Source organism: Exophiala mesophila (genome assembly GCF_000836275.1).
Source record: "Exophiala mesophila strain CBS 40295 unplaced genomic scaffold supercont1.3, whole genome shotgun sequence".
Taxonomy (NCBI): domain Eukaryota; kingdom Fungi; phylum Ascomycota; class Eurotiomycetes; order Chaetothyriales; family Herpotrichiellaceae; genus Exophiala; species Exophiala mesophila.
In genome coordinates, this window is record NW_015622506.1 from 2,320,044 (window position 1) to 2,332,682 (window position 12,639).

At 49.6% G+C, this 12,639-nt stretch overlaps 5 protein-coding genes across 5 annotated transcripts; 2 read left to right on the top strand and 3 right to left on the bottom strand.

The window, feature by feature from the left end:
* The first annotated feature begins 320 nt into the window (after positions 1 to 320).
* Positions 321 to 1,845, top strand: PV10_04426 (uncharacterized protein). The gene has a single exon (XM_016368975.1). The coding sequence runs from the start codon at positions 518 to 520 to the stop codon at positions 1,214 to 1,216; it is 699 nt and encodes a 232-aa protein (XP_016224763.1). The 5' UTR covers positions 321 to 517; the 3' UTR covers positions 1,217 to 1,845.
* On the bottom strand, positions 455 to 2,584 carry PV10_04427 (uncharacterized protein). Its single transcript, XM_016368976.1, has 3 exons — positions 2,345 to 2,584; positions 2,206 to 2,289; positions 455 to 2,139 (listed from the first exon to the last, which is right to left on the bottom strand). Exons 1-3 carry the CDS (start codon positions 2,519 to 2,521, stop codon positions 1,303 to 1,305), a joined length of 1,098 nt encoding a protein of 365 aa, XP_016224764.1. The 5' UTR covers positions 2,522 to 2,584; the 3' UTR covers positions 455 to 1,302.
* Positions 2,585 to 3,283: 699 nt separating this feature from the next.
* On the top strand, positions 3,284 to 3,945 carry PV10_04428 (uncharacterized protein; the record flags this gene model as incomplete). The annotated part of the gene is made up of 2 exons (XM_016368977.1): positions 3,284 to 3,530; positions 3,602 to 3,945. 2 exons carry the CDS (start codon positions 3,284 to 3,286, stop codon positions 3,943 to 3,945), a joined length of 591 nt encoding a protein of 196 aa, XP_016224765.1.
* A 546-nt stretch (positions 3,946 to 4,491) lies between these two features.
* On the bottom strand, positions 4,492 to 5,139 carry PV10_04429 (uncharacterized protein; the record flags this gene model as incomplete). The annotated part of the gene is made up of 1 exon (XM_016368978.1): positions 4,492 to 5,139. The coding sequence occupies one exon, from the start codon at positions 5,137 to 5,139 to the stop codon at positions 4,492 to 4,494; it is 648 nt and encodes a 215-aa protein (XP_016224766.1).
* Positions 5,140 to 10,188: 5,049 nt separating this feature from the next.
* PV10_04430 (uncharacterized protein) lies at positions 10,189 to 12,290 on the bottom strand. Its single transcript, XM_016368979.1, has one exon. It carries the CDS (start codon positions 11,662 to 11,664, stop codon positions 10,378 to 10,380), a length of 1,287 nt encoding a protein of 428 aa, XP_016224767.1. The 5' UTR covers positions 11,665 to 12,290; the 3' UTR covers positions 10,189 to 10,377.
* Between the last annotated feature and the right edge of the window lie 349 nt (positions 12,291 to 12,639).

The following is a 12,639-nucleotide window of genomic DNA, read 5'->3' on the forward strand; positions in this document are numbered from 1 at the left end:
TCCATATTGGAAGGTATTTAATGGTGGATTGAAGAGTCAACTTCTCGTCAGAGGTGTTTTCCCTAGTGAAGAGGTGCACATTGCTCGACCGTCAGTATGCGGCTGAAAGATCTTTCTTGTTCTGGCCAATTGTTTGCTGAGGAATAATTTGTGAGAAGTGTCTGGTCTCGTGTCAGTGGGAAGGTGGGGTTAAGTTGTCGGATTTAGCTCAAAGCACAACGTTCGTAACTGCGTCTATTGAAAATCCGTCTTGGCTCTTCTTGAAAGAACTTCACTTTCATTGTTGTCCTGTCAGCCATTTCAGACACCTACAACCGAATCCGATCGTCAGAGGGAAAACACTGCACCATGCCATGATTGTTCTTTATCGACCGCGTTGAGATTCTCATCGCCCTAGCCCTTTTCTTAACCATCTCTATCCCTTGTCTCAGACTACGGAGTACACTGGTTTTGGGGGCATTAAAGTTGCTTGTGAATAATAAGCAAGCAGTCGCTGGGGTCATCCCGACCAATCACCATGGCTCCATCACCCAAATTCGCCCATCCAGCTGATTATCCCAGTCTCTCCGAGCAAGAGATCATCATTGTTAAAAAAGTCTATGACTTCACTGAAGATTTCTTCTCTAATCCTCAATTCGACGCGTCCCATGACTTCAATCACATCAAACGCGTTGTGGCCAATTCTCTGACCATTCTCGACAAGGAGGAGGAGCTACAGAAACGATCGTGTCTGCCCGCGCTGAATCCTCTAAGCGTCATCTTGGGAGCTTTGCTCCATGATGTCGAGGATGAGAAGTATCGAAGCGCCGACGACACCACATCACCCACCAAGCAGATTCTAAACAAGGTCGGTCTCACAGATGACTACGCAGACCTGATGCTGCAGCTCGTCCATGGCGTCTCATACTCATCAGAAGTCAAAGACCCAGAAAAGGTCATTCGAGCCATCCAACTCATTCCAGAACTCGCCATCGTTCAGGACGCTGATCGTTTAGATGCCATTGGCGCCATTGGCATTGGCCGATGTTTCACCTTTAGCGGTGCCAAAAAGATACCCGACATGCAAGATTCCATTGCCCATTTTGAAGACAAATTAATCAAGCTGCGAGATATGATGAAGACCGAAACCGGTAGACTTCTTGCTGAAGAGCGTACCGATCGAATTCTGGAATTCATGTCCTGGTGGCAGGATGAGACGGCAGCCACCACCGCGTGAGGTGACAAAGGCAACACCGTGCAGGAATTGGTACAAGTGTTGTGAATAGGTGCTTTGGTTAGCGACCATGCTTGGAGTCACAAATCTCAACTCTCTTCGGCTTCTCCAGGCTCCCCCAGATCCTCGCCTGCTTGTGCAAGTGGATCCGACTTTTCCTGGGTGCCCGACTGCGGTGTCACACCTGCTGAACCGGTCTTGGGCGGTGGAGGTAAAGGTGATCCCTTTCTGGACGAAGGATGGTCTTGCTCGGCACTTTTCTTTGCTCCTTCGGCAAAAATATCATCAAATCCGCTGTTGGGAGACAAACCACCATGATGTCGGGATTTACGACCGCCCTTGGGTGGGGGAGCTGTGGCAGGTGTCGCATTGGGATTTATCATCGGTGGAGGAGCAATGTTGGGGTTCAACATTGGTGGTGGTTGTAGACTTTGTGTAGGCGCGGGGGAGAAAGCATTCGTACTGGCTCCCTGGTCGGTTTCGAAGCCCTTGTTGTCGGCATCGAAAAGATTCTCTCCTGGACCTTGTACCTCTTCACCGAGACCGACAGGGAGTCGATGAAGAGCACCAAATCCCAGCACAGCTCCTAGTGCTCCTTCACCTCCCCAACCTCTTCTCGGAATCAATTCCACTTCTCTCACCACATCAAATTCTGAATTATAAACCCACAGCACTAAGCTGCGATTTAAGTGATCTTCAACTAATTCACCCAAGGCACTCTCCCCCCTAAGAATTCCACTGGGAGAACCCAGGATATAGTCACTGTGCGGAAGAAGACCGGCCTGATGTGCAGGCGAAAGGGGAGAAGGTATCGTAAGGACATGCCAGATATTCTGGGTAACGTTGAGTGGCACCAGCTGAAGACTCAAGCCTAGTCCATCTTGATTCGCAGGAACGGGAATCGTCAAAGAATGTGTTCGTTGACCCTAGAGCACACATCATCAGCCATGTCTGCCTTCCATGAAAATCTCCAATCGTGTATTCACTCATACCTTCGCGCTCCACAAATCCAACGAAGCATATCCACCTGCGCAGTTTCGAATCTCGGTCGCAAATAAGGCTGGATCGGGTGATTCCTGAACAAACAAGTCAATTTTGACTCACAGAGTATATCAAATCCCGTGCACTTACTATATAATGCCCATTAATCCCAATAATAAAATCAAACCAGGGCTCCAGAGGAAGTTCCTTGTTCGTGTTTCGAAGGACCTGGAATCCATAGGACGAGTCCTGGGCGCCATGTTCGGTTTGTCTAGGGCCCGGATCCGCGTCAAGTCGGCCAATGAACCGATTCAATGCCCCGAACATGTCCAAGGGATTTAGGATTCTGAGGTGTTGTTATTGCTGAAGAAGCATGCGCGGGTGCAACACGGTATATATGCTTCTAGAGGATGTTCTGTTGGTTCAAACACGCTGGCAGATGTCGTGATAGAGGGATTAGTGTTGCGCTGTAGTAAATGTATATGGTCGAGTATTTGCACTCTAGCGTAGAGGGCCGAGGGCTACAGGAGCCGATAGGGGCTTCTTAGCACAAGGGCTTGAGATCTCTTTCGTTGACCTTTTCCCCCCTGTCTTGATCCAGAATCAGTAACATATCCCGACTGGACATACGCATACCATACGAGTTAGGTATGTAGCTAGCTACCTACCTATTTATCGTACATATGACCCTGCACATGCACATGCACACCTGCATCTGCAGCGCCATCCACCATCCGTAAGTAGATACAGGTCGAATTCAGTAGCCCAGTGATACGGAATGGTCAACGCCACTTCACTGATGGCCCAGCCGCATACCAGTCTAATTCAACGACGTTTTGAAATTTCTTGCAATCCGTGGTGAACGGTAAGATTTACGTTCAAACTAATGTCAGTTCTTTACTGCACATTTTCACTTTGAATCTTGTTGTAAATCTTGACTTGGTCATGTCGATACGAGTGACTCGAAACCCCATCCCTCATTGGATTTCCTCACCATATCCTCATCAATCAGCGTGTGTGGTTGGGTTTCCAAGGAGATGTGTTCTACTAGTGACGATCAACCGGCGGGATGGATTGGCTTGGTTGACGATGGAAAATTCCAAAGAGTTGGCTCTTTTGTGGAGATGGTATGACAATGAGCCTAATCTTGGTTGTGCCGTTTTCACCGGTGTCGGTGACAGTGCGTTTGGTCCCGGTGAAACATATGGAAGAAGTGTTGGACAGGTCCATGTGGAGGATACCGCTAAAGGAGGACGACCAGCTGGAAGTCGTTTTGGTCTGTTGAATCGTGATGGGAAGAAACCGATCGTGGTGGCGTGTGATGGGCATGTCCATGGTAAGTTTTAATGTGGTATGGATGGGTGGGATCAGAAAGGGGATAGATCATATGTCTGCTAACACCGTCAGGCGCCGGAATGGAAGCAATACTCAACGGAGACGTTGTCTTTGCGGCGCCTAACACGACATTTCAACTACCGGATCCTCGGAAAGGCTCCGCTGCCATATCTGGACTTCTTCCACGTGCGTTCAGTCTACTAGGAAGCCATCGTGCATTGGATTTGATGTTGTCCGGGAGAGTGCTAACGGCTGAGGGTGCTGTATCATGGGGACTGGTTAAAGAGATTGTACCTGGAGAGACACTGCTGGAGAGAGCGGCCGCCGGAGCTGAATCGATTGCTTCCATGAATCCAGACCGGGTAATCATTGCTAGGAAACAGAATCGGGCTGTGAGGTTAGTTGCATTACTGTGAAGCACGGTGCTGGAGTTGTGAGCACAAGAACTGGAGGCTTGTAGGCTTATTTGATCACGATGGGAAGACATACAATGAGAATAGGGGAAAAGGAGAATCTGAAAGGTTGGGGGACTGCACGTTCTCCAGATATCTTGTCTAGAAGCCACCATACCACCACGGCAGAATACCCTTTGCGCATACTATAAGCCTATTGCTCATTTTTAAGGAGTTAACCCGAGTATGTTATCATGTGGACATTCAGGAACCACCACAAGCTCTTGACTTTATATTGACCCATAGTAGGTAGTTTTGAATTGCGTCCTGCGATGGTTGTGGCTTGTTAATGGTTCCATGTTCGAAGGTGGAATAATCGGTCCAGACTTTGATTTGCTTGTAGAAGAGACTGGAGGCAGGACCAATCTAGATGGTGAACTTGGTGCTTGGATGTGACGTCAAACTGTGGATGAGAGAGTTGACGATGTAAGACCTCCGGACAATGTTTCAGGCTAGTCTGCTAACATCATAGCATCATCTCGAGATACGTCCCCCTTTTCATCATCGTGGCTACCAATAGCCGGGCCCACGCTCTCTCTCGAATTGGGGCGTGTCGTCCTCCTCGTGAATTCCCCAGTCGGGAGGATCTCGCTCCTCTCCCCAGGTTGAGGGAATGTCAGAGTATATACTGTTTTCCCCTTGGTCTGACCAACCTTGATCCTCGTCCATGAAGTGGTCTGTGGGAGGATATACATTGATTCCTTGTCTAGTGTGAAAGACAAGGAACCGCCAGTGGTCGGGGAAGCTCGACTGGAGCTCCGCTACTTCCTCCCGATCCTGTTTCTTCCGCTGTAGAATTTTTGTTGCAGCCTCCTGGCCTCTGACGAGGGTGAAGATTTTGAGCAGAAACTCGTCCGATACCTCTTTTCTACAATGTGGGCATAGGTCTTCGGTGAGGGGTTTGTCAAACCAATTAGTAAGACAATCGATGTGTGTAATCTGGTCGCAAACAGGGCAAGCGATGGTTTCGTCTTGGTGAAATACGTGAAAGGCATCGTCGATTTTGTCGCTGATGGGTGCAACCATGTCTTCCAGACAGATCAAACAGGGCATAGCTATCAGGTCCTTGGTAGCAGCATTCTGTTTGTTGGGCTGAACATCGGTGGGCAGAGGAGAGAGAGGAGACAGTTCAGTCTCACTGAGGTCTAGGCTTGACATGGCGGTGTTTAAGCTGGCGTCCATTATGTAGAATCCAAAGATTTGAATTGTGTTTGATATGAGTTTTAGCGCGAATTATGCGGTTTTGTCAGTTCTGAAGCTTGGGTTGTAGAAAGAAAGATAATTGCAGAGGAGCGCAAGAAAGAAGGAGAGGGACAGTGTCTCTGAGAAAGGATGGACTGCGAGCACTTTGTCGCACTGTTGATACGCAACTATGCGTAGAGAATGTTCCACTTCACTATCACATTGCGTTGCCAGGGTGTTCGTCGTTCGTTCGCCAATGTGTTGCTTCACTAGGACGTCGCGTCTGCCTGACTCACCTCTTAACTGTAACATTTCCGTTCCAGCCACTTACCTGATAGCGATGGAGTACAAGCACAAAGCATAAACAAAGCGCGGTTCGAGTGGGTTGGACAGCAAGGGAGCGCGAGAGGCTTTTTTGTGCCAGAAACATGGAAAACACTGACATTTGTGAAGATGAGATTGAGAATGAAGTTGAGAAGTTGAGATTGTTGAGATTGTTGAGACGAGAACGCATTTTGTGAAGAGATTAGACGACTAGTCACGTGAAGTTGAAGCACATGAAACACGTGACTCTCCTTTTTTGGTTTCTTTGACGCGTCTGAACTTGAGACGAACTTTGCCCTGACTTCACTGTTAGCCGCCAGTTCGCTTCTTGAGAACCTGGCCTCACCATACCACCGCTCACGCCTGAAACCTTTGAACCCCTAGCGTCTGAACATAAGCGCTTGGCCTTCTCGTGCAGACGCAAATTTAGGAGAGAGTAAGTTGCAGGTAAATGCTTCATGTGAGTTCTTGTGAGGAAACCAGTACATTTGAGTCAAAACCCCCTGCAATGAACGCATCGTTTCTCAGCTAGGCGTCTTCCAAGCTCTTCCAAGACCGCTAAAACGATGCGAGCATACGGAGTACATCTCGAAGCTCTTCAACATCCTTGGAGATCATGGGGCCAACTGTGGCGCAATCGTTTGGATAAGCGCCAATCGGATGGTCGACCCTAGGAAGATTGGGTGTCCATTATGGTAAGATATAGGACTCTGCGTGCCGGCCCAGCACCATAGCACCATCCACACTTGATCATCTCGAAATGTATGCTATGTGGTACAATGTCATGTCTTGATTATGTTTGCAAAGACTCGCTTCCAGCCCGGTCGCACCTGGGAATTCGCTGTGCGGCAGCGCTCGATCTCCCATCCTGCTCCTCTTCATGAATTCCCGTCCATCGAGAACGGGGACAAATACCCGACTTCCTCATTCAAGAGCATCGACTCAACCTTTGAGCTACCGCAACAATCTCAGCAAATGTGGGGAAAGAAATTCGTTTTATACCTGCTCATTGGGCTGTTCATCGGCCTGATAGTAGCATTGATTCTGATCTGGCACTTCAACACTAAGAACCACGGATTTCCTGTTTTTGTTGATAACCACTACGCTTGGACGTACGGGCCCACTGCAGTCCTCGTCCTCGTTGTATCCATCTGGCGACAAGTAGATCATCATTATAAGCTTGTGGCGCCTTGGACCACCCTTGAGCGGGGAGCTGCACTCGCGAAGCATAGCCTTCTCTTGGACTACATCTCGCCTATTCAGTTAACCAGCTTCTGGCAATCTCTCCAAAATGGCCACCTATCTGTCACTTTCACCATCCTAGGCTTTGTCATCTTGAAGATTGTTACTCTCGTATCCACCGGCTTGCTTGTCGAAGAGTCGGTAGTCCTACCTGAAAGACAAGCACAGTTGCGATTGGCTACTAGATTTAATGGGCATCTTTACAACGAAACGGAATATGTTACCAAAAGTGACGCTTCCTTGGTATACACTGCTTACGGCGTCCTCGCTGGTGGCCTTGAAAATCGGCCTGGCCTAACAAATGATCTGGTCTATCAGAGCTTTCGCACTCCTGACTTTGACTCTTTGACAGAAGCGCGTATCACGGCAGAAGTTGACGCATTCGTTCCAGAGTTCAACTGCGAGCCTGCAACAGTGTCGATTAACCCACAACCCTACGCAGCCAATGGCTCACGAAGTGGGGACACTATCATCATCGTCAATCCGAGTTGCGAAATGATGGTTGGTGAGCAACCGACATTTGTTTTGGACGTTAGCTCGGAGATATGTCCGCCACGACAGCTGCGTGGGGTGATGCAACGAGTCAATTGTTCCATGGATGCTAATATATCCCCGTTCCCCGATCGTCAACTCCTTACCCTAGTCGAAGTCGAGTACAATCAGACAGTAACGAATTCTACTGGTGTGACGACTGACATCACCTCATTTGCACTTGGTATCAAAAGAACGAAAAGCTTACTTTGCCGGCCTGGCTACCAGAGAGGCAGTGTAAAGCTGACACATCACATAACACACAACCAAGCGAATTTATCCGTCGAGGGACTAACAATCAAAGAGGAGAAATTCCCTGGTTTCGAAGACGAGGACTTAGCGTTAATGTTCGGCGCTGCCTTGCGTGATGCAGCCAACATGTTTGGCGATCTCTCTGACTCCCACAACGCAGAAGAATTCCCGAACACTATGTTCAAGGTGATGTCAGCTCCACTGGGTGGAGCGTACGAAGCACTCTTTGAAGGGGACCGGACCTTTCAAGACGCAGCAGAAGCTGCATATCGTCACATTTCAGTACAGATCATCGAAAAGAACATCCTTGAGACTGATGAGACAACCATAGATGGCCAGACCATCCTTTGGCAGCAAAGAGTTCTGGTAAGCAGCGGTGCTCTGTGGGGTATGGTCGGTGGTATCATCGCACTAGCCCTCATAACAATCCTACTTCTATTTCTCCGACCAACGCAACATCCATACTTCAACCTGGCGACCATTCATGGAGTTGCTCAGATCACAGCCAGAAGCTCACAATTACAAGAAATCCTTGGCCGGATTACGCTACTCACGGAACTAAACGTCTCTAATGAACTCGGTCAATATCATTTCTTCTCAAATGCCACTGGGCAACCTAGTTGCCCCCAAACCATGTCAATATCTGCAAGCCTCTCCACAGGCCATACTTCGCAAGCTGCTACAAGTGCCCCCACCCGAAGGCCTCCAGAAACCTGGTGGAATCCACTCGTCACTCGGCCACCGTTAATGGTTCTGATAATGCTGTTTCCATTAATCCTGGTAGCCGTACTGGAAGTCTTGCAGGTCCGGTCAGATTTTGAAGGAGGCTTGATGGCTCTCTCAGGCTCGTCTGGTACCTTGAACAATGCTTTCGTTCGCTTCTTGCCAGCACTTGTTATGCTTTTGGTTGCTACACTGTTCAACGCTATCGATTTCAATATCTCGGTGCTTGCGCCATTCAACGCTTTGTTTGAAAAGGAAGTGCCATCGAATCGTAGTATTCGCAGTTCCCTGATTGACAAATCTCCCCTCGTGGCCATGTTTGTCTCTGTCAAGAGTCGCTGGTGGGCAGCATTATCGTCCATGACGGCTGCAATTATTGGCAGTGTCTTGACTATTGTGGTATCTGGCCTATTCACTATCCGAGAGTTCGACAGCCTCAGTGTTGGTATTGGGACAAGATTGGATGCATTTGATCTCGCATGGCAAGATAGCGCGGTCAATGACAGATCTGCCGCCGTCTTCACCAGCTTGACTGAGAGTCTGAATTTGTCGTACCCAAGAAGTACCTACGAGGAGCTTGCGTTCCCAGATTTGTCCTTTACGGCTACTGTTACTAATGCCCTAACATCAGACGCCTCAGAAATACGACTGACAGCACCAGCTTTGAGAGCGACGCTCGACTGCATGACTCTCGAAGGAAGTGCGTTTGATGTGGCTGCATCCTACAATCCCAGAATCCTTTCTGCAAGTGCGACGGTGGAAGTCAATTTTTCCTTACCTCCAAATTGTCTCTTAGGTGGTCCAGGTGGAAATCTGAGCTTCATCGAAGTACGACATCGGGTAGGCTTTGCAGGCAATTCTTCTTTCATTGCAAAATTACTCGACCTTCATGTCGGACCATACGATGCGATTCTGGGAAGTGCTTTTGGCGAAGCAGATCCTAAGAGTCAGAATGACAACCCACCTGGGTGTCCAACGCTAGGATTCATCTACGGTTTCGTTGACATCGAGGATCCGAGCAGAACTTCTGTCACGGCGATGATGTGCTATCAGCAGATGCAGCAATTAGAGGCCAACCTCACCCTAACGTCGCAAAGCATGTTGATATCAAAGCCTCCCATCCCCAACGAGGAGAGCATCCAGCTTCTAGCAAGCAGCTCGGACGGCGAGACAGCATTTCCATATCGAATTCAAAGGCACATGGAGCAGTCCCTCTCACTGTTCAATCAGACGAAATATGCATCTGCAAATCTGGCCGACTCACCGGTAGATGGATTCTTTCAGGGCGTCTTGTTTGGACGAAAGCCTCTTCCAGAGTCAATACTGATCGGCGAAGAAAACCAGAGTACCGTTCTGGCAGCAGTAACTGCATTCTACCGCCGCTACATGGCACAGGCGATCTCAAGCAATATGAGAGTGGAGAAGAACGCCGGCTCCTTGATTCTCCACGAGACATCAGACACCTTTGAAGGACTCGTTACCCAGGTCGCCAGCACACGTCGACTAGTGCAACACAAAGGGCCAAAATTGGCATTACAAATCATGCTAGGAGCCATGACGCTGCTGGGCTTGGTGGCATGGACTTTGACTCGCCTCAGGCGTCTGGTTCCGTACAATCCTTGCACAATATTCGGCGTTGCTTATCTTCTGGTCGGAGGTCAACTATGCAATGGCGAGCAGCAACATCTATTCATAGGAGAAGATTCTGTCGAGCAATCTGAACGCACAGAGCCTCGTTATAGACTAGGCTGGTGGGATCAGGATGATGAGTCTGCTGGTGGCAAATCATCTGCCGTCAGCACGACATCACTATTGCAAGATTCAGAACTTCCACGCCAACGTGGAAGATATGGCATCGATGTAGTCACGTAGTCACGCGTAGGAAAGAAGTGTCCGGTGCCATGAAATCAAGAAACACTTTCTTTTTATCATTGAACGACATATATATTTCGTGTTTTCATTTCCACGTAAATCTATTCAAAATATTCCAAATGTAGCTTCTGGACTGCTGACCAGTGACATCCAATTCATTCATCAATCAGATTGCTTTCATATAATATCTTGTAAATTTTCCAATATATGCGCACAGCATCAAGATGGACAAAATACTCCAACATCAACTGCATGTTCATAGCCATGAGTTTATGCAGCGTAAGCGGCGCCCAAAGATGAGAGCGAGCCACCGTTGACCAGGAGGCCTTCGCTCACCATGAAGTAAGCATACCTCTCCACCGCTGGGGTAGAGTCGAGGAAGGCGACAGCCTCTGAGATGAAGTTGGCGACATCGGAATCTGAGCCAGAAGCACCGAACTCGGTAAGCCATACCTTGCCGATACCATGTTCGGCAGCCATATTGATGACGTCCTGAACGTGCTGTTTGAAATATGAAATACTGCTGGCGGAATCGTACCAGTGGAATGCAACGAAGTCGACCTTGCAGTTTCCTGCACAAGCGCTAAAGAACTGGTTCAGGTAAGCGATACCCATTGGAGCTGGGCCGTTAGTAACGGCCGGTGATCCAATGGCCACTTGCCCTGCCAGAGGGTTCATGTTTTCAATATGAAGACGGGCAGCGGTCGCTGCATCCATGTTGGCCTGCTCACCGAGATCGGGTTCGTTGAAGGAGAGGGCATGTCTGGCACCGTTGGAAATGGCGGTGGAAACAGCGCCAGCCCAAGAACTAATAAAGTCTTGCTTGTTTCCCCAGAGCATGGGAACAAACTCGGCTCCAGAGAGGATAGTACCATCAGGTCTCGAGCCCCAATTGTAGGCCCAGCTGATGCCCTTTCCGGCGAAGGCGTTCGTGAGAGATGGGTTGTTATAGGAGAGACCCTTCTTACCACTGGTCGAGCCACCGCTACCTCCAGTGCTGGGAGTATAGCTTTCGGCTGGGCTGGATGCAGAGGTTGCTGCTGGAGAATCGCTGCCATAGGCTGCGGTGGGCTCGGTGTAGACGGCAGTCTGGAAGGTGGTTGGCACGGCAGCTGGGTCGGAAGCAGAGGGAACTCCCTCGTCGCCTCCCCAAGCATAAGTGCTTCGACGACCATTTCCAGTTGGTCGACCGAAGAACGCGGCAGCCGTCAATGAACCGGTGGCATCAAGATCGACAGCAGAGCTCTGTGAAAGGATTTGCTCAATGCCACTGCTAGCGGGCTCTGCTGACTCATCGGATACGGGAACGATTGTGACGGTTTGAAGATCGTCGTTGGTTCCGGAAGGTGGGTCGATAGGAGCTCCAGCGATGTTGATCGGACTGGAGTCGTTTGTAGGAGGAGCGGAAAATCCAGTGGGAGCAGCAACTCCATCTGGTCGACTGGGCTTGTTTCCGGAGCCATAGTATCGCCATGGGCGATGCTTGTCAGCGTGTGGGTGAGGGTGTGCCAGCACAATAGAGGCGAATGCCAAGACGGGGATGATGTTGGAAACCATATTGCCTGCAAGGGGTACAAGTACTCGTTATGCAGGTAAGCGGTGGATAGTTCGAGGGAACTATGTTGCGGTAGTTGGAGAATGAGGAACCCTCCAGGGGACTTTGTATAGGGATTCAATGAATGAATGACCTGGTTGGCGAATGAGTGACCACGAGCGTAGCTCTAGTGGGTGCAGAATTGCAAGAATAGACCTGAGGCAAGCCTAGCAGGAGTTTGAGAAAGAAGGACGGAGGTGCTATGTGTCGCACAAAACGTGTCAAGTAGACGCAACAGGGAATGATTGAGCAGGAGAGGAGAGAAGGAGAGAGAATTGAAACAGCATCTTGCAACGAAATATAGCTTGTCTATCCAAGGGAGTGGATGGAGCTGGTGGACAAGCAGAACAGGAGATGGCCTGGCACGTTTCAAAGCCGAGGGCTATGTGGCCGGGGTTGTCCTGGGACCAGAGAGGTGGATCCCCTTGGCTTTGGTCAGTCAAGACCCGAACTTTCCACATGAATACGGGGCCAGACTGGAGGCTGCTAGTAGACATTGGTGTAAAAGACCGGTCAAGACCAAAGACGAACCGTGATGGAATCCGGCTGTGCCTTGCAGAAGGCTGGCATTGGCGAAGGCGGATGGTCGAAAAGGGGAAGATGTTATGGCAGGCCTGGCCCCTCGGCCCCGTATTTGTAACATGACTGTGGGCTTGGGACATGAGCAGCCAGTCAGAAGCGTCGGCCATGTTTGAAAACAACCTGTTCCTTGGGGCGGCAATGCAGGGGAGTTTCTGAAGGCAGCATGGCAGCGCCCCTCCGTAGGTGGGAAACTCCACCTACGGAGTACTGAGTACGCAAGCAGAGGGAGGCTAAGCGGTGTGTTATCAGAGTTTTCTCGTGACGATAATCGGTTGCGCTACTGCCAGGAACCCGAACCTTGTTGTGGCATGGCTTCGTGGAAGCTCCACAGCTTATTACTCCGTAGAGGATGGGCG

Excerpts from the sequence above, each read along its gene's own strand:
- PV10_04430 (XM_016368979.1), bottom strand. The coding sequence starts at position 11,664 with ATGGTTTCCAACATCATCCCCGTCTTGGCATTCGCCTCTATTGTGCTG.
- PV10_04426 (XM_016368975.1), top strand. The coding sequence starts at position 518 with ATGGCTCCATCACCCAAATTCGCCCATCCAGCTGATTATCCCAGTCTC.
- PV10_04427 (XM_016368976.1), bottom strand. The coding sequence starts at position 2,521 with ATGTTCGGGGCATTGAATCGGTTCATTGGCCGACTTGACGCGGATCCG. Across the intron at positions 2,290-2,344 it reads GGATTAATGGGCATTATATA|GAATCACCCGATCCAGCCTT; the intron begins GTAAGTGCACGG and ends TTGTTTGTTCAG. Across the intron at positions 2,140-2,205 it reads TGGATTTGTGGAGCGCGAAG|GGTCAACGAACACATTCTTT; the intron begins GTATGAGTGAAT and ends TGTGTGCTCTAG.